The 23,502-nt window shown below is 44.8% G+C and overlaps 2 protein-coding genes across 5 annotated transcripts; one reads left to right on the forward strand and one right to left on the reverse strand.

The window, feature by feature from the left end:
- The first annotated feature begins 267 nt into the window (after positions 1-267).
- Positions 268-9,085, forward strand: SPG21 (SPG21 abhydrolase domain containing, maspardin). 2 transcript variants are annotated; one of them, XM_072345677.1, is made up of 10 exons: positions 294-425; positions 928-1,071; positions 2,530-2,619; positions 5,504-5,665; positions 5,775-5,855; positions 6,269-6,414; positions 6,905-7,013; positions 7,503-7,610; positions 8,006-8,146; positions 8,451-9,085. In XM_072345677.1, exons 3-10 carry the CDS (start codon positions 2,557-2,559, stop codon positions 8,571-8,573), a joined length of 933 nt encoding a protein of 310 aa, XP_072201778.1. In that variant the 5' UTR covers positions 294-425; positions 928-1,071; positions 2,530-2,556; the 3' UTR covers positions 8,574-9,085. The 2 variants fall into 2 exon arrangements, with proteins under 2 accessions (XP_072201779.1, XP_072201778.1); XM_072345678.1 differs by lacking the exon at positions 928-1,071 and having other exon boundaries at positions 268-425.
- Positions 3,360-22,601, reverse strand: ANKDD1A (ankyrin repeat and death domain containing 1A). 3 transcript variants are annotated; one of them, XM_072345675.1, is made up of 15 exons: positions 22,467-22,601; positions 20,300-20,403; positions 19,802-19,900; positions 19,149-19,247; positions 18,661-18,765; positions 17,942-18,040; positions 17,429-17,527; positions 16,352-16,450; positions 15,701-15,799; positions 15,356-15,454; positions 14,303-14,401; positions 12,877-12,972; positions 11,357-11,558; positions 10,540-10,671; positions 3,360-3,695 (listed from the first exon to the last, which is right to left on the reverse strand). In XM_072345675.1, exons 2-15 carry the CDS (start codon positions 20,345-20,347, stop codon positions 3,508-3,510), a joined length of 1,563 nt encoding a protein of 520 aa, XP_072201776.1. In that variant the 5' UTR covers positions 20,348-20,403; positions 22,467-22,601; the 3' UTR covers positions 3,360-3,507. The 3 variants fall into 3 exon arrangements, with proteins under 3 accessions (XP_072201776.1, XP_072201775.1, XP_072201777.1); XM_072345674.1 differs by having other exon boundaries at positions 22,428-22,488; XM_072345676.1 differs by lacking the exon at positions 3,360-3,695 and adding an exon at positions 9,348-10,221 and having other exon boundaries at positions 22,428-22,488.
- Between the last annotated feature and the right edge of the window lie 901 nt (positions 22,602-23,502).

Consider the following 23,502-nt stretch of genomic DNA (forward strand, 5'->3'; position numbering starts at 1 on the left):
CGCTACTGGCAGCGATTCACCCCCTCTGTGCCCAGCAGCCCTGACGGCACCACGTCGGGTTTTTGCTTCTTAGTCTTAAATCCAGGGCAAATAACTCCATAAAGCTGGAGTGGAGCCAGCAGCGCTGTCACGGCGTTCTCTCTGTTTGAGACACGGACACAAAGGAGAAACGCTGAAGGCCCGCAGCGCGACCACGAAAGAGCCCTCGCAGCCCCGCCGACCAATCACGACCCGGAGGCGTGGCCACGTGATCCGCCTCTCCGCTTCTGTTCTTCCGCCTCGGTAGTGATGGCGTCCCGTTCTGCGGTCACGTGGTCGGCGCGGGGCAGCACCCGGAAGTAGCGGCCGGCGGCGGAGGAGAGCGGTGCAGGCGGCACCGCGCCCCGCTGAGCCGGGCAGGGCCGAGCCGCCAGCGCTGCGCCCAGGTGTGTGTGGGGGGCGTCGCCATGGAGACCGGCGGGGACCCCTCCTCAGGGGGGCTGCGGGGTCTCTTAGGCTCCGGTGGGTTGGGGGCGGCCTGAGGGGCTGTGCGAGGAGAGCTCGCCCGGGGCTGAGGCCGAGGGGCGGCTGCTGTGAGGGTGGGCGAGGGGAGGGCGGCCCTGATGGCGTGGGTCTCGTCGTGGGGAAGAGGCGGACACGGGGCTGCTGGTGCGGTGCTTGGAGGAGCCCTCCTGAGGCTGGCGGTCCTCGGGGTGCTGTTCTTACTGGAGATGGAGCTCCGGTTTCTATGGGATCGGTTGCGATCAGCATCAGGTTGCAGATTTGTGCCCCAAATCGCTGCTGTTTCCTGCCCTTCGGCTCAGCTCTGCCTGCACGTAGCCCTCGTTGGCACACATCTGCATGCATTTCTGTGTCAAAGGGGAAAAAAGGAAACAAAACAGGCTGCTTCGATACGAGGTCACTGACTTCAGCAAACGCTTCTGGCAGGGCACTGCACTCACTGAGGCACTGTGCGAGGAAGGAGCTGAGAGCAGCCCAGGGCCGGCGGTTCCCTTCCACATGCGGTGACAGGTCCTTGCAAACCTCGGTGCTGAGATCCAGGTGGACTCTGGACCGCTTGTGCTGGCCAAGGTAAAGGGCAGAGCTCGCCTGTGTCAAGCCTGCTCCTTTATCCTGCCCACTGACAGCCCACAGGTCAGCTTAAGGGTGCAGAGGAAGGATGGCAGTGGGAGTGCAGGGGCTGTTTGCAGTGAGCACGTTTGTTTGTGGGAAGTTGTTGTCTTTGTGTCTGTGCACAGAGCTGTGAGGCTCTGACCACCACTACGTCGTGTTTTGCTGAATGGCTTTTGGAAAACTAATTACTGCAAGCTCTGCAAGCCAATTAGTCGTTGAAGTGCTGTTTCCTTTCAGTAATGACCAGCATCCCCTTAAGATGTGAGCGTGCTGCTCTGCAGGCTGCTGGAAAAGCTGTTCTTACCTTCACTGCAGTTTGATGTGCTGCCAGACTCTGACAAGTAGCAGAATGGTTGATGCGGGCCCCAAAATGAAACCGTGTAGCTCTGAAACCCTCCGTTAGGTGTGTGAGGTGCACCACACAGCGAGATGGGGGAGATGGGTCTGGTCTTGTGGTACGGAAAGTGCTTCCCCTTTGAAAATGCATGCTTTCTGTCCATGGGAACTAGCAAACGAAGAGTGAGAGATGAGGAAATTGTAGATAACTGCTAATCCAGCTGTAGCACAAAGCTCGTTAATGCTACACACTGGCAGCTTTTCTGCAAGGTGAAATGGATTGGAATGGCTTGCACAACATACCGGGCTCTCATTTTATTGGGAATTAAGAAACCAAAGCTATTGATTTGTATTCGGTGGCTGTTAGGTAATGACCATCAAAGTCGCTTTGTTTTGTTGTGCTGTGTATGACTGCATGGAAATCATCTCCTGGGGCAGCTGGCTTTCAAAGAGGGCAAAGCTATGAAGTCTATGAGCTTCAGGACCGTCTGATGCCATCAGTTGTATAAATGGAAGCTAATGGTCTCAGGTTTAAAAAGATAAATCTAGAAGTTATCTACTGTAAGAAACTCCATCATGTTTGTGTTGTATTGAATACGTATTTCAGAGTAAATCAGTGGACTTTTCCATGGGTCTGATTCTGAAATCAGTTTGTATTAGTTAAGGATATATTTGTGTGTAACTCCTGACAAGTCAGCTGCTGCAAGGACAGATTTAAAGCCTCAGGACTCTTCAGAGCATTTAAAAACAAAGTGAATATGTGCTGTTAGCTCTATGAGGCCCTTACAGCCTGCAACAGTTGTCTTTCTCTACAGCTGTTACCGGGACTGTGCCATTACAAGAGCGTTGTCATTTCCTAATTGGAGCAGTGCAGTAAGGCAGTTGGGTGACTGCCTCGTGGGAGCACAGTTGTGTGGTTTGTGATGACAAGTGAGGATGAGGAAACGGCGCGAGTCAGATGCAGTGCAATGCTGCTGTGAGCGGCTCCCTGCAGATGCCTTGTGTGCATGGCACGGCTCTTGCCTGCTGCATAAGGAAACCCATGTTCTTGATTTCAAACATTGTTTTTCTTTGTTTCAGTCTGACCCGAGTTTTTTCCTAAACATCATGGGAGAGATTAAAGTCTCTCCTGACTACAACTGGTTCAGAAGCACAGTTCCTCTTAAAAAGGTATGTAGCACAGTCCTCAGCTTGCATGCTGCATCTCTCCTTGTAAATCTGTGGCACAGGAATTCAAGCAGTTTGGCTCTGGGATAATGCAGAACAGTTGTGGCTGTGCTCATCCAGCCAAACTGTTTCCCCACATGTCTTAGGAGTGCCTGAAAGCACACTCTTACTTTTCACATGCTTCTGGGCAAGCACTTCCGCAGCAGCTCGCAGTTGCTGCCTTCCAGCTGGTTCCGTTCTTTAATGTGGGCAGCTCTTTGGGCTGCAGGGCAGTGCTGGCAGAAGAGGCAAGAACAGCACTACTTCTTTCAACTAGTTGGTTCCGTTTGGGCCACTGTAAAGGGACTGTGTCCCCAAACCTAAGGAACAATGCTTAAGTGTGCCTGGCTTTCTCTAAGACGTTAACCTCATGACGTGGTTCTGCCTTCAGCTGCTGCTGGCTGCTCAGGATTTCAGAAATAAGAACACGTGTAAGCCAAAGCTGCTGTTAACAGGGTTTCTGGTGACCTTCAGACTGCCTTTCCCCCTTGAGTGATTCAGCCATCTCCAAAGTAAAGTGATGCTACAGTGATGAATATGGGGTATGAAGAAGGTAGAAGTAAAATAGTCCTCGTTTCTGGCGGGCGTGGGAAGTACTTATGCTTACATTATCTTCCCAAAGGCTTAAGGAAAGCATGTGCACTGTGGAGGAAGGAATGGCCAATCACTGTTACTCCTGATCAGTGCCTGTTACTGCTGTCAGGTTACCCTAAAGAAGCAGAGCCAACACTGTTTGAAAACATGTTAAGATGCTCCTCTCAAACGCAGCAGGAAATGCACAGCTCCATTGCCCTTCTGCTCTTGTCAGAAACAGGAAGTACAGTGCAGAAAATAATGTTCTTAGGCAAAGTCTTAAGCTCTTCCTCTGAACCTGCATTTGGATTTGTGGCCCCTAAAGTCAACAAGTGCCACAAGGTGAGTGGCCCTGACCTGATTTTTCAGCTCAGATAAACAGTCTGGTTGTCCACGGGGAGCTGCAGCCACACTGGTCCTTGTCATGGCTGCTGTACTGTTGGTGGGGGTACTGCAGCTTCTTAAGCCTAAAATGAAGGAAGAAGGGAGTACAAATTAGGGCTGAATCAGACCAGACGCTGTACCACTGTATAGGGGGTCTCCTCCTCAATATACACCACTTTCTGTTTTAGATCAGTCCTTCTTTAAAATCATCAGCAGAGGACACTCTGGTTCTGCTAAACTCAAGGGAAGTTCTGCCGCTTGTTTCAGTGAAGTACAGATTTTGCCCTTTTTACCTTAACTGTCAGCTGTTTTGACTTTTGACTGTAAATGCTCTTCAGCAACGGACCTGAAAAAAGTTAATGCCCTACCAAGCCAGCAGTTAACCATCCAACATCACTTAGCATTGTTCTTGAGCTGTAGTAGTATCTGGGATGTGGCTGGAAATCAAATACAACAGCTTAAACCCGTTGAGTTTGAGGAAAGAAACTTTACCTCTGAGCCTCAGTTCCTTTCTTAAGTAAGGTGTTGCTCCTCCTCTGGAAGTCCTCCTCAAGATTCTGCTGTAGCCATTGACAGCTACCTTGAATGTCTCCAGAGTTACTGTAGAATAACAGCTGAGCTGTAATTTCTGGAGGTTATGTGAAGGGTTGATTTTGGGAGGCTTTAGGAGGGCTTTTGTGCAGGGTGGTGGGGGGTTTTTGTGTGTGTGTGTGTGTGTGTGTTTTCTTAATGGCTTCAGTGGTCTGGGAAGCCCTGCTATGCAATCTATCTTTCTTTGTTTCTCTTGGAGATCTCACAAAACAGCAGTATCATGTGATTCCTCACATGTTCCCAGAGCTTGAAATACCGGCTTTATTACAAGCAGATTTGTTAATCAAGCAAAAGTGATACACTGTTCCCTAACTCCCTGAGAAGCTTAATTGCTGTGATGGGAAAGTGAATTATGCTTCTGTGGTGCTATTCAAAAAATTACAGAATCTCGACACGTGGATGAACTCCTGCTGTGCGATGCAGGCTTTCCTTAGATTTGTGACTGCTGATCTGGAATGAGCTGCATGCTTTTTGCTGGGGTGAGGAGGGTTGAAACCAGCGTGCTAAATACACACAAAACTGCTTGTTGGTAGGTCAGGCCCTGTAAAAGCGAGCCAGGCTTCAGCAAGGCTGGAGCAGACAATCGTTACCTAATTCCTATACTTCTGAAGATACTATTTCTGCTGTGACTTCTTGCTTCTGGCATGTTATGTGCCCTCTGTGAGCAGCTTGTGGTGGATAATCTGCTTCAGCCAGCTGTGTCTTAGGGACTCCGGGCTCTCCTGACATGTGCTTATTTCTTTCCAGGTCAGCTGTGCAGTGCTGCTCTGGGAGTTGAGTACATCCCTAGCAATCGGGTGTAACTGCTTTAAATCAATAATCTGTGGTTAGCTGCTTAATTCAGTAGACTCGCACACATCCAGACCTGTAACATCTTTTGTCCAGTAAATAGGAGTGTCAGTGACTAGTTAAAAATGTGACCCTGGGGGCAGCGCAGGCTCTTCCAGCCTAAGGCTGCTGTTCTGGGTACTGTGAGCTGGCCCTGTGGTTCTCTTTTGGGCTGTGGCACAGTGGCTCCAAGCATATTTCTCCTCATGTGGAACTGTATAAATGGGTCTGACAGTGCCTGGTCGTAGTTCTGTCTCCAGCTCCATCCTTGGAAGCGTTGTCATTGCTTAGTAAACAGCCTTAGAGAAGAAAGTTGTTGTGAGAAATAAAAGCTGGTCTTATTTGATAGAGTCTTGGATACCGTAATATTTACTGAATGACAAATATTTTGTAGTAGCAATGCTGGAACATGCTTGAAGAAGCTCATTTCAGTCCTGTGTTTCTCACCCCCTCTCTGCTCCTCTTCTTCCAGATAATAGTAGATGATGATGACAGTAAAGTCTGGTCGCTGTACGATGCAGGACCTAGGAGCATTCGGTGCCCACTCATATTTCTTCCTCCTGTAAGTGGAACTGCAGATGTGTTTTTCCAGCAAATTTTGGCACTGACCGGATGGGGTTACAGAGTTATTGCTGTGAGTACCAGCTAGAAACCTTGAACGTGAGAATGGGTGTAACTTTGTAGCAGGAGGTTGACATCTGATGATTAGAGACTGGCTTTTTGTGTCTTGTCTGTTGTTTCAGTTGCAGTACCCGGTGTACTGGGATCACCTTGAGTTCTGTGATGGATTCAGAAAACTGTTAGACCACCTTCAGCTGGATAAAGTGAGTGCCCAGAGATGGATATATAGTTGCCATAAAAACTTAATGCTTGAAGGTCCTGCTGAAGTTATCCCTCATAACTCACGCTGTACAGAATACCACCATAAAGTACCTCGGATTGGAAAAACCATTGAATATAAAGTGAAATGTTCACATTTTACTTAAGCACGATGAGCACACAGAAATTAGAATTGTGATCAGGAAACGCTTCCTTTTTTCGGTGTTTATCTCTTCCTGTAAATCAAAGAACCTACATTGAAGGTCTTTTTGATCTGTTGTTTTTTTTTTTCCCCTTTAAAAATGAGCTATAAGGACAAGGTAAAACTTGAAGAACCTTTTGTAACCTGGCCCTTAAGGGTCACTTAGTTCTCAAATGTAACGTGATCTGTTTGGTTTGGTTTTCCTTTTTCAATTAGGTTCATCTTTTTGGAGCTTCTCTAGGAGGTTTCCTGGCTCAAAAATTTGCTGAATACACACACAAATCTCCCCGAGTTCAGTCTCTGATTCTATGTAATGCCTTTAGCGACACCTCCATCTTCAATCAGACATGGACAGCAAACAGGTAAGGAAGACTGAGACAAGCAATGAGATTGGTGGCATTTATGTATTTTCTGATGAAATTCCACGCTGATCTGGTTCGACGTGTGTCTAACTTGTTTTCAGCCTGCGTTCCTAATGGTGAGGGCTGGAATACATGCGACTTTTAAAACCATCCTATAAAGGAAACAGAAGTTACCACAATTGGGAGTGTGGAATTGGACAGGCTCCTCTTGTATTTATTTCCTGTGATCATTTAAGGATGTGGTCAAACTTAAGAATTCTACTTGATTTCCAGTTAGAGTGAGGAAAGTGTTATTCACCGTGTTTAAAATACACCCTTGCAATGCAGCAGCTTTCCAGAGCATTCCAGTCACCTATCTGCAAGGTTTTCCATCTCTGCTCTTGAAGCATCTTCATGATTTCATTTGAAATTCTTGCACAAAAGTCAAGAAAAGGGAGGGCTCGAAAGGAAGCATCTTAATTCTGATTGTTACATCTTGTTTCTGTTTTAGCTTTTGGTTGATGCCTGCTTTTATGCTGAAAAAAATTGTCCTTGGGAATTTTGCATCTGGTCCTGTAGACCCTGAAATGGCCGATGGGATTGATTTCATGGTGGACAGGGTAGGTGGCTGTGAACTCCAATGGCTGTAATGTCAATCTTTGTGAGATATTCACTTAATAGACGGGAGGTTGTAGACATTTCTGCTGCTTTCTTCATTTACTTACCCACAAGTGAACGGTGGATGGATTCTCAGCAGGTGCTGGATGCAACAGCCCTTGCAATTTAACTGGTGCTGAGATTTGTCTACCTTACTGTTCCATTTATCTAAGTATATTGGAAGAGAGGTGGCTAAGAGAGAGATGGAAATGGGAATAAGTGCTGAGATCCATCTGCAGGCTATGCTCTAGAGGCAGGAACAATTAATTAAACGTTTTAAGTATTTGTCTCATGCAGCGAAATATTAAGTTGGAACTGTGATCTTCATCTGAAGTGCAGTCATGTTTCCCTTTAAAACTAAGGAGCTGTCTTCTCTTTGGCTCTGCTGTTACTATTACATTAACTTCCTGCAGTGAAGTATGTTATTAATCACTATTTGTCTCTACTGAAAGCTGGAGAGTCTGGGCCAGAGTGAGCTTGCCTCGAGACTTACCCTCAATTGCCAGAACTCCTATGTGGAACCTCATAAAATCCGAGACATCCCTGTAACTATTATGGATGTAAGTTTATTTCAGCTTAATTTTTTAAATACTTTTTTTTTTCTTCCAAACATCATTTTCTCCTCTTGGAAAGCAGGGCCTGGATATTGTGTTTGCAACTTAATAAATATTTGCACCATCTAATTCTGTATTTAAATAGTTCTTCTACTGACTGGATAAGACAGCGGCTCTTCTGTGTTGAATTAATGGCTGTTACTGCACAGAATACCCAAATGTTTACCTATCAGTGTTAGCTTTCTAGTCACTGATGCTTAACTTGTTTGCTCGTTTTCTGTTTCATTAAAACTGTTCCACGGACAAGCTGGCAACTGCTTCTAGAAACAGGGTTTGTCAACTTGATTTAATAAGCAAAATCTGACTCGACTCAGAATTAACTGTTGTAACTTGTTGCACAGGTGTTTGACCAGAGCGCGCTCTCAACTGAAGCGAAAGAAGAGATGTATAAACTTTATCCTAATGCCAGAAGAGCTCATCTCAAAACAGGAGGCAATTTCCCTTATCTCTGCAGGAGTGCTGAGGTCAATTTATACATTCAAGTGAGTGTCTGCATTCAAACCTAATCTACAGATGTGTTGCTGAAACAACAGGAAACTTTTTCTGAGCTAGCTTTTTTTCTTTTACTGCCTGATCTGTTTACTCACGCTCCCATATTGCTGATAAAGAACTGTGCTGCAGGTTTATCGAGGGTTGGTTTTGGAGGCTTGGTTTCTACCTGTTCCCTCAGTCCTTTGTCTATACTCTTGTATTCCGGGCCAACAACTTCATCCTCACAGAAAAATTACCCATAAGGAATGTCTCTTAATCTACACCAGTTTCACTGCTATTTTCTATATCCAACAGATTCATTTACTGCAGTTCCATGGTACCCGGTATGCAGCCATTGATCCCTCTATGGTCAGCGCAGAAGAACTGGAAGTCCAAAAGATCAGTCTTCATACCAGCAGTGAGCCAGAAGAGCAGTGAAACTGCCATTGAAAACGAGGAATCAGTTTGGTGGGCCTCCTGCATACAATCACCTGCTCCTACTCTGCCTTTCTCCTTGTGTTAGCCGATTATCACTGTGTGATTCCAGCAGGATCAAGTCAGTGAGCTACTCGCGGACAATAAGCACTCAACAATGTAACAGGGCATCTGTTTAATTTTTAGTCTTTGAATTCAAGAAAGCATCTTTGAAGACGACAGTTTTAAAAACAAAGACATTTTTTTGCTACCAAAGTCTTCACTATCCTGTTCTTCAACAGAACGGTATTTCTTTTTATATTTTCATTCAGCTGTATATATTGCCACATGCAGGTTGTGTACTTATAAGCTGACATATATTTTTGTTGAATATTTGATTTAAAAGTTGTTTAAGTGCCAATGATGCCATCACTTATTTGCTCCGTATGTTGTGTTGCAAGTTAGTTTCCATTTGAAATTTTTAACTTTCTTGCTAGCTGTTAAAAAACGGTTTTCAATAAAACTCCAATTTCAGCAATTGCCTCTTCTACTGATTGCAAGAGAACAGCAGTGTTGCTTTCTGTAGTCTAGGTTTACCTCTATGGGTACCTTTTAGAAGTTAAGAAAAGCTGGACCTTCGGCTTGAATTTGCCTCTTGTATTGAACAGTTGTAATTACAGGGTTGTGCTGGGTTAGCAATGAGTAAGAATTGTGCAGGTTTGTTTTGTTGTTGGATTTGTTTCTTTGTGTATTTTTTAATTCTTTTTTTTAAGAAAAGGCTGACTAAGACAAAGTGCGCAAATTTAACAGTAACATTCTGATTCATTGAAATACAGCCATTTTTTCTACTTGAAACACTCTAAAAATACAAAAGCTGATGGGTCAAATCTGGGTTTATGAAAACTGTCCTTAGGAGAGACTGTGTAAAATAATCAATGCTAACATCTTTGGGTTAAAACAGTAAAATCCATGCAGCAATGCTCTGGATGAACCTTCAGGTTACCTTAACAACTTCACTCTTTGTCTCTTAGAACGCAGATAACTCCATGCTCATCTGAGCTTTTCAAGTGACAACCCAGAGATTAAAGAAGTGACCCAGCTGAATTATACGTGTTACACCGATGAATGTTAATGATCCTTTCCTTACACAGACCATGTAGTCACCTCAACTTTTCTGAACAAACTCCCGTGCTAAGAGGGAAGTTGAGAACAAATCTAAGACAAAAGCATTAGACCAGAAACAAACACAAAACAGATACGTAAAGAACGTTTCTCAAAGGCATTCTCCCCAATTTATAAAACTGACAACTAAAAACTTACATACAAAATCGTGATGCAAGCAAGTTACAGTAAAATACTGCAGTATTTCCCAATAGTGTCACTTGTCATACTGTGACTTACATCTTATTACAGTATTTGGAACATAGGGAATAGCCAATAAAATCCCAATTCTTTATAAAGCAGGCATTTAGACTGCTACTATTTGCTGATATCCTTGTAGTTCCAGACCAAGAAGGTAGCAGCAGTGATGCCAACTTTTATGACAAACCCTGAAGTTATAGCTGCCTTCTGGTAAGTAGCATAGCAAGTGATTCTTCTCCCTTTGGGTATCACATTACTGTGCACTTCCTTGGAGAAGCAGGGTCTGCATTTGCTTTTTTCCGAATGCTTTCTGTAAAAGAGAATTTTCTTAACATTAAGGGTCTGGGCGGGTATTGATAACGCAGTATGTTTACTAAAGGATGTTTTGATCTATGTTTAATGGTTGTCCTCGTGCTGCAGGCATAAAGCTGTGGCAGGATGCATTAATTTATCAAATAACAAGAAGAGAAATGACACATTGAATGGTGGCGTGAGGTGGGACAGGGCACTGTACCTTCCAGCCCCTGTGACTTGGTTTCACTTATGTTTTTCTCTGTATACGCTGTATTAGCAACATAATTCAACTAGTGCTTAGTGTGTACTATTTGAAGGAAAACAAAAGTGTTACCTGCTAAATCTCTTCTTCCAATGCCCACAAGACCTTCATACAATCCCTTGACTGGATTTTCTCCTGCCATGATCACACCGTGTAGCCAGATGAGCAACATCCTGTGGCCGTGCTCCCTGTAGCTTGCAGTACCTGGTGAAATGAAACTGAAACTGCACTTTGCAGTCCATAACCCTGACTGAAGCTGATTTCTGATCTCCTGAGTTTGAACACCCCTCCTCTTTGGATTTGATGCTGTAAAGTACAATTTAGCTTAACTCCTGTTTGGTCAGATTGCTAGATTAATATTAAAGGTAATGGAGGAAGCAATGGATGAGCTTGGGATTGTGAGGCAACCTTTTACATCAGTACAGAATTTCAGCCTTAGGAGCACAGCTTAGTTCCTTGCTTAGCGTACAGGGGCTCCCAAGGGTGGCCACCAAACTGGCAATGATCTGTTTCCAGAACGTGGTGCTACTAAGGCATCTGTTAAATTCCAAATGGGACTCTGCTGTTGCCTTCATTCAGCTTCCTAGAGAGGATAATGATAAACAAGTCTTTTTCTGTCCTAAAGAAAAAGAATTTTCAAATTTCTGTAGCAAGGCCTCACAGATCTGGCAGCACCTCACAGACACAAAGCAATGGACAACTGACACCCATGCTTGTGTGATTCTAACTCCCGGAAAAAGTATACTGATATCTCCCTACTCATTAAATACATCTTGGTTGCTTCAAGTAAGCCAGGTGGCTTTCTTCATGCTTCAGTAGTACTGCAGACCTTTATCCTGGAAATGCAGTCCAAATGAAGTACAGAAAACAGTTGGGCAATGCTTTATACCTGTCCATTGTTGCTCAATGGCTCTAATGTGCGCATCAGTGAATTTCCAGTAATGTGCCAGCTTCTTCCATTCACCAGGTTTGAGGTATTTAGTAGCTAACCTCCACATTACTGAGCGAATGTGCTGTGTTTCCACCCTGTGATCTTGCTTAAAGGTCAAGTGCTTTGCCACCCAGGAGTTGGAGTCACTGTTCAGGTTGTCCTGCAAAGCCAGAACAGGAGTTTCAGTGTGGGATATTGCAGACTGCTATCAGTCTTTTGTGGGATAAGATGCAATTTGGTGAGTCCTGCTGCTTTCCTGCTGGCATTGAAGTGTGAAACTGTATCTTGTTTTCATGTCAATCTGCAGTAGGTCTGTCTTGTGGAGGCTGACAACCTCAGTGAAGCTGGGACATTAATGATCTATTGTGTTGGTATTACTGACATCAGCCCCATCGTGCTCCCTGAGCCAAAACCTGCACATGCCCTCCTGCTATCACTGAAGCTTTTTACATAGCTGTCATTCTGCTGCCTCCCACATACTCATCTCTGCAGGTTGCTATGAGCTCATTCTGGTGCAGCACATTTCTTTTATTCTTGTTTCACTCTACTTTAATCGTGCATGTTAACAAATACAGTTAATAGCAACTTTGCTGTGGAAGCCCATGCAAATCATAGATTGGCATTTCCATAGTACCTTTTAACTGGAACATGTATGAAGAATCATTTAATCAGATTTCCTTGCGCCCCTGGAACACAGGCACGTGCTCAACTCCTTTGCCTGTCAGACTGCTAGCCAGATAAATGACTTTGCCTAGGGCTATGTGGGAAGCCCATGCAAGGGCCTGACACAGCATTACTTCTGTGCCTCTGCTTCCTTTTCCTTCCCTTCTAGAGTATTGCCTTTCCTGGTGGTGGAGAATACACTAAGTCCACAAAGGTGCAAGGAATGTGGTGTTCAGCTGTGCTTATAACAAGCCCTCTGCTCAGACTGCGTTGGGCACAGATCTGGGACTTGGAGGCAGGGGCTGAGGTTGAGCAGCTGTACCCTGCACACAGGAGACACTGAAGTCCCACTCTAGGAAACACAGAGGGAACAGCCCCAGCTGTGGGGAAGTTTGAGAGGGAATTTGGTTATTCCAACAAGAAACAATCACTCAAGATTGCAAGAAATGATATTTGTAAGAGGTGAGTAACTGCTGTAACTCCCAAGGTCACAGATGTTGACCTCAAGCCAAGCATTTACCTATTCAGTGCTTCAGTTTCTCCTTCTGGGAAGAAGAAATAAAAACCCCTGTTCACTTCACCACAGCCTGAAGTTTCTAACAACAGAGGCTTTTCAAAAAATAAAAAGCCTTAAGTAGATGTGGTTGACATGCTGAGAGCTTTTGTTTTCTTTTAAATGGAAGCTGAGGTCAGGCTGTCACAGAATGTCCTGCATTCCTTTTTCTTTTGACAGTTGGTAATGTGGAGTCTCAGTGGAAACGATAAAACTACATCTACCCTGTAAAACACAGGGCATGGTGGTATAAGCTGCTCACCTTTTCCCATTTGTAAAACCGATCAGCCTTGATAATCATGTCTGCCAAGTTGATGTGATTGCCTCGGGCAGCAACATCCAGAGATGTTTTTCCTTGCTGAAATCAGAAGGGGAAAAAAATGAGCTGGAAAAGACCTAGCTGTGCTCACCTGGCAGTCATTAACAGCAGGCAGCTGATCCTATTGAGAAATGTACCTAGCTGTGACGAAGGATCATTATTCTCCACCTGTAAACTATGTCTCAGATGTGAGTTACCTTCAGCTTATTGCACGCAAGGCTTGTGGAGTCATTTTCCAAGACCTTCAGCATTTTTTCTACTGCCATGGGAGAACTGTCAGTTTGGCAGCAGCATCTGGGAATGTATCCTGTAAATCACAGTGGATTGCAGGATGCTTTCAGTGCAGGATGCAATATGGTGCTATCTTCAACAGATTAGCTCAGCTCTACAATCCAAGGCATTTTACAGCCTTTTTCATAGCAGGTTTGTTGATGCACAGAGCTAAAGTGGTTTGCGCAATCTCATTAACTTTATTGGATTCACAGTGTGTGATTAAAAATGAACTCCTGGGAAAAGCACAAGTGGATGGGGCTATGAAAATGTAACTACACTCCTTACATGAAGATAATTTTGGATAAAGCAATTGGGCAGTGGGGAGAGTGTTGTATATGTATGCGAGAGCACACACAAGATTAGAAAGTTGCACCAAGGAAGGTGAGCCAGCCCAGCCATCAGGCACGTGAAGGATTCTAGTCTCAGATGTGAGCAGAAACCCAGTTTCACACAGAAAAGCGTGACAGTGTTCTCTGCACCGAGCCTTGCTGTGGTTCCACAGACTGCTGGAAGATGACAAATGTTTATTGCAGCTGAAGGCTGTTTCAACCAGGTGGCTTTGGATCTGCTTTTGTGCACTTTAACCCATATATTAATGAAAGACACTACATTAACCTCTGCCCAAGACCTCTTCAGCATTTTCTAGGCACATTAAAATGCTTTTGGGCTGCACACAACACACGTGACTCCTCTACAATTCCCTTTTCTTTTTAAATTTTGGGGCTAAAACCCAGGACACTGGTACCAAATTTATACAAGCCAGATACTTTAAACCTGTTAAAATGTACACTGTGATCCCTGAATTGTTTTATCATTCCTCCATTATACCTTTGATATTAATGTACACAGTATCTCAAGCAGAAGTAACATGAACTGGAGCAGATTTTAGAGGAAATTTTGCTCATTGTGTGAACTGTTTTCTATCTTCCTAAGAACCAGTCACTTCTTTACTGGAAAAGGCATCAAAACAACCTACTCAGTTATGTTTCCAGTCCTTATGCCTGGAAGCATCCAGATTTTAATTTTATTCCTAGCACTTGAAAATTAGGACAAATATAAAATGACAAAGATTTATTCAACCCATGGAGACGTTTACCTTGTCTGTTAGTTTCAGATTCACTCCAGCAATGAGAATCATCTCAGCGATGTCCTGTCTGCCATGCTCTGCCGCGATGTGAAGTGAGGTCTGCTGCCTCTGCATAAGAAGGGTGAAAGCAATAAATTTCAAAGAGGCACAAGCATGAGGCTGTGAAGATAGAACAATACCAGACAGGAGCACTGGAAGAACAGTGTTAGCTCTGCCTTCTTTTTCTCTCCAACCCTTTTTCAACTGAGACACAAACACTTTCCTACCTTGAACTGGCACTGGGTTCCTCAAGCTGAGCCAAGGTCTGTCCCTGTCCTAGCACTGGGATGCCACCCTGATGACATTTAATTCTGAAGAAAGAACATCTTCAGCTTCATACATCTCCTGGGGCTCACTTGTAGGCATGTCTTATTTTGTGTTGTTTAAACATTTTCTATAGGCAAATAGTTTGGCAAGGAAGGAAGGAACCTGTGCCAATTCTTTGTTCTGAGGACAAAGGGTCTGTTTAATGTGTATGCACTTCGATCTGTATGCACCTTGGAATTATTTAATGGAAAAAAAATTAAAGATCAAACACAAAACATGGCAATTGTACGGTTGTATGGAGAGAACATCACCACAGGAATGAATATCAACCAAAACACTGCAAACAAGCTACAAATTTGTTAATAGAGCCCCTCATTCACAAAATTATAATCAGTCAAGACAACCAGCTACCTTCAGGCTAACTTCCCCAGCCGTTTTGGGGAATACCTTCTGGCCTGAAATTTCAGCCACCTGATTCCAGCAAAGAGGGGAGAGTCTACACCATGTCTCTCTACACAGGTCTCATAGACATAGCACAGCCCACACAGTGAGTGAGTACTATCAAGAGATCACCTCACTGCAGCACTCAGTATTCATTTCACAGGCTTCACATTTCCAAAATTATGCTTCCAGCTATTCCCCATTTTAAAGCTCTCCGCTTTAGCCCTGTCCCCAAAGTGATCAAATCTTCCACAAAATGGGTTCACATTTCAAGTAAAAACAAACAAACAAAAAAAAAAAGAGTTGCAGACTTACATTATCTGGAATGTCAAGGTCACACTCCGCATCAATGAGGAGCTTCACCAATGCTGGGAAGTTCTGCAGCACCGCAATGTGTGTCGCTGATGCATTTTGCTGTACAAAAAAGAACCTGTGCTTAGAAAGCACTCACCTCCAAGGCATCAAAAAGACTTCACTGTGCCTACAATGTCCAAAATAAGACAACTGGCAACCGGAACTGGGGGGGTACTGGGGATACTACCCCATACACACAGGCTCTACAGCAGCACTGGTCTTTACAAAGTTGCTTTGTGCTCTTGAACAGCTTCACCAGTTGTCTTTGCCTACTAGTATGGAATGAAAGCAATGAGTGGAACTTACATGATTAACAGCGTCTGTGTGGATTCCTGCATCCACAAGGATCCTGGCTATCTCCTCATAGCCATGCAGCGCTGCATAATGAAGACAGTTCATTTTCTTCTGAGAGGCACGTCAGAAAATACAGGTATTAGTCAGCACCTCATCTCAGAAGCTGCATTTGTTACAGACTACTCACAGAGATCTCCCTGCTTCCTTCCCACAAGAACTCCATGCCCCAGAACTAGTAAATCCACACAGACCATTTCCACAGCTCCCTGATCCCAGAGCAGCTTCACATAACTCTTCATACAAAGCCACATGGGCTTTCACCTGCACTCTCTGCTCTACTTCTGCCAACTCCAATTTTCCTAAGGCAGGCCTGAACCCAAGACCTTTCTACAGGTATCCTGTTATGATAGCAACAGGAGTACAAAGGAATCTACAGAGCAGGACTAGTTTCTGAGATCAAGAGGCTCTCTCTAGAGACTTAAATGATTGCACAAAGTGTTTCTCCATGCTTACACTACATCACATAGCCATTCCCCCCAAAAAAGTTTGAAACTAACCCTGCACGAGCTGCTGGCTGTACTAACAAGGTTGCACAAGCTGTGCAGGTGCAGTGGCCACACTAGAGAAAGCTTCTGAAAAAGGAGTCACCTCCACAGAGCTCACCTGAGTTTGGGCATTAACATCAGCACCTGCTTCCAAGAGCAGCTTCACACAGTCACTGTGACCTCCCTCAGCAGCCAGGTGTAAACACGTAAGTCCTTCCTGGAACAAACAGGATGAGAGAAGCAAAAAAAGAAACATATTGCTCTTCTGTAAGCAAGGACAAGACAAACTAGTAGAATAAGCAGATCTCAACCATATCTTCCGAATCCATGGCATGTTAAAACAACAACTCTGAGGGCCAGAGACATCCAAGTGATTGTTAGGAAAATAACAAAGACAATTATCCGTCACTAACAGAGTACTGCGCTGCCCTTATGCCATGGGAAACAGCTGGCCCACGGGCCACACTGCTTCTCACTGTTCCGAGGGCTGCAGCTCATTCCTTTGCAAGAAAGCAGCAGAATTCATCTGGTTTTATTATTGCTCTTGCAGAGAGGACAGCTATTCTGGGGGTGACAAATGCTACCAGTTATTAAAATTGCTGGTTTCCTTTTTCTTTCAGATCTTAGTGACAATCAAATGTACTTTGGAGGGACTGTAACCAAGTAAGACTAAAAAAAATAGCTGATAAACTTAATTGGAAGTGTGCCGTGGAATAAATACTAGCTTAACTGAGCCAATATTTGCTATCTAAGTCATTAACTGTGTTCTAACCACAGAATTTACTGAAGCAGGTCTATCAAAGAGAGATCTCAAACAGAAGGGCCATATGTTCAGTGGCTAAGTCAATACCATAAAGCACACTGAAGTTGAATTTAAAACACATTCAATAACTATTTAGGCACTTGAATGTACAAGGGTCAGAGAGAAAAAGGGAGATAACAGAGTGATAAGGTAGGTCAGAAGGTACAACAGAAAGAAAATGAGATGCTTTAAAATTGGATATTGGTCCAAGAAGGATGTTGCTTTTCACTGATACTCTGCAAGCGTGACCTCCTTTTAAACATGCACATTTCAGATAAAAATCAGTTATCTTCTCAATAGTGATCATTCAGCCTGACAACTGGGGCAGGAGAGTACTTCAAGAAACAGAAAGAGCAAAACTCATGTAATTTTCGTTTCATTAAACATACTTACTAAGTTCCTTTCATCAAGGTCCACTCCAACATCTACAATCTTCTGAAGCACAGAAAGATGTCCATTTTTAGCAGCTAAATGCAATGCTGTATCCTTTTCCTGAAAGTAAATGTCATTTCATACACACACATAAATATATGCTTATAAATATATCATAACACTGAGTGCTTATACAACATAATTTTGCAGTGTACCCTACAGTGACTGAATAAGAGTCAATAACCAGTAGCATCAGTCTGAAACAGTCTTGTATTAAGAGAAGCATGAAGTCAAGAAACCCAGCCATCTTAAAGTGGAGTACAGTCCACCAGGCTTGCTGGTGTATCTACCTGCAAAATTCTGGAAAGAAATCCAGAATGGACTGAGGAGCAAATGGCTTGCAGGTGGACAGGGAAGAAAAGTCCTGACATATCACAACCACAGTAAGAAATGCTGACAACTTGCCTGCACTGACCTTATTTGGTATCCCATGTCTGACTCCTCATTCCCTTGTGAGTGGTTTTATGTCCATACCTTGTCTTTAGCACTGTGAGAGCAACCTTGCCGGATTAGGAACTCCACCACCTCCAGCTGGCCATGCTCTGCAGCCAGGTGAAATGCTGTCCTGTCCATCTTTGAAAGAAAGCAGAAAAAAAAAAATACAGCCCAACAAGGCTCAGAAAGCAGAAGATCACATCATCTGCTGCAAGCACCCCGTTCTCAGCAAAGTTAGTGTCCATGCAGGCAAAAAGTGTCACACTTCAAAAACAGTACTCTTTTATTCTGCTGTTAACTTGTATTCTGCTGTACTCTGGGTTAAGCTAACAACACAAGCTGAACAGAATTACAGGACCAATGTTCACAACTGTCTCACAAAACACTGGAGACATTCATAAAACAGAGAATAAAAAGCCTACTAATAGCAACCAAGGATAACACAAAATAGAGAAATAACATCTGAGACATCAGTTATCAAGCAAGTCAGAATCTCTTCTGGGGAAAAGTAGATCTCATGTTGCTTCATTTAGCCTCCAAGGACTAGAATGGGGATAATTCTAGAAACCACGAGTGCCAAGGAGCAGAAAAAAATCTGTGCCAGTTCCAGTGCATTTCTGTCTTCAGGAACAGATCAGCCGCTGCTGGAACATGCAGTGATAGAGTCTCGTTTTGTCGTAACAAATGGCAACATTCTTGCTAAACTCAAATGAGCAATATCACTCCTAGTGAAATAAATGAGTGAAAAGAATTCTCACCTTGTCCGTCTGATCCACACACACATCTTCCAGGTCCTCCATGATGAATTCCATCACCCGGATGTGTCCTCTCTGTGCTGCACAATGAAGCAGGTTTCTGCCATTCTGGAGAGGAGATCAAAAATAGTTGGTTTAGAAAGTTGAAAGACTGAGGAAGTCTCTTTTAACAACTTTTTCCCACTAGCAATGACTCATCTGAAGTCTCCCTGTATCTCCAGAGCTGTACTAGTATGTACTGCAGACAGGCAAGTTATGACCAAAATATTCATGCTCCTTTCCCCATCCAAGGGTTGTTTTAAAAAGCATGGGCTGCTGATTTACTAAACCCATTTCCCAGTTCTGTAACACTTTCCATGTCAGCGCTGCAGAAACTTGAGTTGAGAAAGCCTTATACATCCCTATAGCTACAATGATTATGTCTGTTTCAGGAATAAATCTAGGCTTGGAAGTGAAGATGGCTTCACCTAAGGTCACCCCATCAGACTCACCTTATTAACACAGTTTATCTTCGCCCCAGCATTGACGAGGATATGCAGGACATGGAGGTGGCCGAACCAAGCAGACAGGAGAAGTGCATTCATTCCAAACTGGGCAGAGGAAAAGAAAAATACATACAGCTAAACTGCAGACCACTACCACCCCCATTCTAATGCTAAGTTGTCCATGAAGCTCCCATTTAGCCCAATTACTATTATTCCTGCCACCAACAGTCTCAACAGCTGAGCAGAGACGTGTCTCTTAACTGCCACCTCCTAGTCAGTGGTGTCTATTAGCCTGGTTGTGATGAGGAAGAGAGAACTTGACGGCTGTCACAGCAATTCCACAAGCCTCACCAACACGATGACAAGAAGCTAATTAAAATGTAAGCATTCCTGTGCTATACAGAAAATCTTGCATCCTCCCAGACATTTTCCTGGTCACTCTGCTTGCAGAAAAAAAGGCCAGAAGACAGAGCACAGAGGCACCCTAAAATGTGGCTAGCTCCAAAAAGCCACTACACCTTTGCAGAGAAGCCACAGCTTCTTGGGTACCAAAGCGCCTTGTGCCATCCACTCAAACCTAAGGTGCAGCCTTTGCCAGCCCAGCACCCCCCAGCAGTGCACACATTTGCAGGATGAGCAAGGGATTTTTGCCTTCATACACTGTCTTCATCATCCACCGGCACATCATGGTCCAGGAGCAGTCGCACAGCATCCACACTCCCAGCTCCTGCAGCCCAGTGCAAGGCGGTTCGGTCTGTCTGGAAGAGAATGAAGGAGAGAGCCAAAGCTGGTGTATGCAGAATGTGTGCATTTTTATCACCCTCCTTGAAGACCCAAATCTGTGTAGAGTTTTCTTTGGCCGCAGCCTTGCTCTCCTTGCTCTGCAGACAGTGACCTCACTGGCTCCAAACAGAACCATAAATTACTACCCTATGTCGGTGCTTGAACTTTACAGTTTGCCCAGCACGCCATTTCTGTGGCTTTCAAGTGTGCTGTGAAACTGCCCAGTTGCCACAGGTTCTATTTGGCACTGGGCAGTGTACTTTAAAGCTTTGGCCAATTGAGCAGCTAATGAGGAGAGCAGCGTAACGGAGCTGTAGTTCTCAAACACACTCAGCACTTCCGGCAGCTTGGAGGCAGGAAAACCTGGGACTTACATTGTTTTTGGCTTTGATATTGACCCCTCTCTTGATGAGCTCCTCCATCCTGGCCGTGTCATTACGCTTCGCTGCATCATGGAACTCCTTCTCTGAATGAAGCACTGCAGCAGAGACAGAAGAGCTGGTACTGACACAGTGCTGGCATGGAGAACAGAGCAGCGTGCCCAAACAAACTTCCCCATTAGCTCACCAGCCCTCATGACCTCAGGGAACGAAGACAGCAGAAAGATTCCTTCAGCAAGAATACCAGCCATACAGATGCTGGCATGTTTGCTGGATTCATCTTTACCTGCTATCTCCCCTTCTCTGAGCTCTTCAGGTCCTAATTCAGTATCTGCTGTCTGTAGGGATTTGTTCTAGCCCCAAATCCTTCTGGTCCATTACATCTTGTACCCTCCAAGCCCAGAACTGATGTGAAGACTCAAGCAGAAGACACAAACTCTTCCTTCTGTCATTCCACTTACTACCTGCTGCTCTACAAGGATGCCCTTACACATGGTTCTCCTGTCCTGCACTGTGAACCAGCCAGGCAGCACACAACCACTGTCCATCTGCGATCAGTACTGTATCTCCTAATAGACATTGGCAGTTCTGCACATTAATTTACACAAATGGCAGCATTTGTCCTGCACAGCGAGGCATAATTTAAAGCTGTTTACTCTCTGTGCTGGGCCTTGCCTCAACAATCTTCTCCTTAATCGAACAAACCCTCCTGCCAAGAAATGAGAGCAATGTGACTCTGGGCCTGCTGCAGCCTGACAGGGAGGCTCTCAAGGCTTTTGGCAAGGCTGCTGCCAGCCTTTGTCAGATTCAGTCTCTGCCCTAATGGTTTTAGAGACTTCTTTAGAGAAGTGACTGAGTCAGACCCTCAGCCTGTCACATCCTGCTGGAGAGCTGGCACAGATGCTCTGTTCTCTTCTGTTTGTTCTTTTTTTCCTGTATCTCTCAGGCTGCAGTTTAAGGATAGATGGGGATCCTGCTCAAGAATACATGCTTGTGTCAACTAAACCTGCTTGTATTTTAACCCAAATGTAAATCCAGGTAGTATTCTTCAGTCACACACTTTTGCTGCTGCCCTATTCTGGTTTTCAGACCTACTATTTATAAGCATGTCAGGATCAAACAGGCCCGTCACTCTCTGGGAGCACAACCATCTTCTCTGTTTTGCTCTGTGCCACTAAAGGTGCCCCGGTCTAAGAAAAGGTCCTCACAAGGCACAGCTTCAAGTGCTATACTAGATAGCAGATCTAAATCCACCCTGCAAACACCAAGCATCAGCAAAGTGGTTCTGCTTATGCTCTGGCAAAACAGCTCCCAAGCAGCTTCACTCTCCACTGGTTCCCATAGCCTAAAGACTGCAGCAAGGCTGCCTGCATTAGCCAAAAATCAACCCCTAAAAGACCCAACAGACAAGAAGGAAATGCTGGACTATGTAGGAATGGTTTTGCGCAGGTTAGGGTATTTCATTTGTATTGATTAACTCTGAGAACATTGGAAAGCAAATGATGTCAGGTAGGCCCTCAGCTGTAATTAAGCGTAATTCTATTCACTTGACTGCTGACCTAGATGTGGATAAGCCTCTGCCTTATCATTATCTAACATAAATCAAGTAGTTTTGAGCACCTTCCATTAATTCTATGCGGCTGCAAACATATAGGCCTGACACTTCATTACTACTGAGAAGATACTATCAACTAGAGACAAACCACAAGCCATAGAGAGGCATCAGAACGTTTCATTGTCCCATACAACAAGAGACTTTCAGCCTTAGTTAAGCGAATGCCTTAATTTCTGAGGCAGAAATGCCCTCTGTGAACACACACAGCACAGGCGACTCATTGCACCAACGAGCAGGTGGCTTATTATGCAAGAGGGGCTTCATTAAAAAAAGAAGCAGAAATGCAGGCACTGAAATACACTGAGAGACCACTCAGGGTGTCTGGAGGCTGAAATGCAGAATTTGGGGTAAATAAAGGAGGGGGGATCCTTACTGCTCTTAAAGCCATAGTGAGGAGAGGGACACTGCCTGCACTGCCTCCACAGCGCCGTTCCCGCCCAGACCCCTCCTCACAGCTTTCCCGCCCAAGCCCCCTCCTCACGGCTGTCCCGCCGTGCTCCCACTCACGCGTCTCGTCCTCGGCCGCCAGCTCGTCCCCCATCTCACCTCCTTCATGAGGGCGGGCACAGCCTCCACCGCCTCATGGGCGGGCCGCACCGCCGCAGAGCGCCTCTTTCGCTGCTGTTTTAAAGTAAGATCAATAGAATATCGCCGGTGTTTCCGCACCCGGGCCGCCGTTTGAAAAGCAAAGCGGCTGTAGGGGCTCGCCAGTGGTTCTTATGTAGTTCGCTTCCTCGTAAAAAGGGAGAGGAAGGTGGCCTTGGGTCAGCAATCCATGTTTGTTTGTTTGTTTTCTTTTAATTTTGCTCTTGTTTGTTTGTTAAAATAGGCCGCTGTGGAATGGCTTCAAGGGGCAAACCCCAGGCGTTTCAGTCAGGGCTCTGTGCCAATGCTCCACAGCTCGGTGCTGCCCTCACCTCAGGGTGTTCCGCTTCAGTGCCCTCACTAATAGGGTGCTACGGGTGGTTTAATTCTGTTTCCGCACCAATTTGAGGGGAGAGGGTTTCCTGTGGGAAATACAGAGTGGGTTGTTGTGTTGTTTCTGTGTTGTTGTTGTTTTTTTCTCCTGAATGTAAGGTCCAGGGTTTGGCATTTCCTCACCATTGTGGCCAAGGCACAGAAGAAGGTGCAGAATGGGGTTAAAACTGTTCTTTACCTGTGATTTGAGTTAATTCTCCTGTTTCAGCACCAGGATCTAGTTTTGTCTTTCACTTTCTGATAATTCTTCTGATAATTCTAGGAGGAGGAAGGAACCAGATAGTGGCTGAACGCAGGGTAGGGGAAGGATCAAATCCATCTTGGGGAGGTCTGAGGCAAGCAGGATAAAACAGGGTCCAAAGCAGCAGGGAGTGTGTGAGGACACAGGAATGACAAAGCTGCCTGCTTGGCTCCTAGCCCAGCCTGCTGGCCCTGCTCTAAAGCATCGGGAGCCTGGGCAGATGCTGTAAAGTGCTCTCAACACATGCTTTTGTTTTACCTGACATCTCCTTACACTTTCCATGCTTTCTTGTGTTTGCTTGCCCTCTGTCATGCTTCTAATACGGGGTGACATCTTGAGTGACATATTGCCTTGTTTGAGCAA

This window comes from Excalfactoria chinensis, chromosome 10 (assembly GCF_039878825.1).
Source record: "Excalfactoria chinensis isolate bCotChi1 chromosome 10, bCotChi1.hap2, whole genome shotgun sequence".
In the NCBI taxonomy this organism is placed as follows: Eukaryota; Metazoa; Chordata; class Aves; order Galliformes; family Phasianidae; genus Excalfactoria; species Excalfactoria chinensis.

Coding starts and splice junctions, on each gene's coding strand:
- SPG21 (XM_072345678.1), top strand. CDS start 2,557: ATGGGAGAGATTAAAGTCTCTCCTGACTACAACTGGTTCAGAAGCACA. Junction 5,666..5,774: donor GGGGTTACAGAGTTATTGCT/GTGAGTACCAGC, acceptor CTGTTGTTTCAG/TTGCAGTACCCGGTGTACTG. Junction 8,147..8,450: donor AGGTCAATTTATACATTCAA/GTGAGTGTCTGC, acceptor TATATCCAACAG/ATTCATTTACTGCAGTTCCA.
- ANKDD1A (XM_072345674.1), bottom strand. CDS start 22,461: ATGGGGGACGAGCTGGCGGCCGAGGACGAGACGC. Junction 18,041..18,660: donor GTGTGGATCAGACGGACAAG/GTGAGAATTCTT, acceptor TTTCTTTCAAAG/ATGGACAGGACAGCATTTCA. Junction 15,800..16,351: donor ATGTTAATGCCCAAACTCAG/GTGAGCTCTGTG, acceptor CGTGCCTCTCAG/AAGAAAATGAACTGTCTTCA.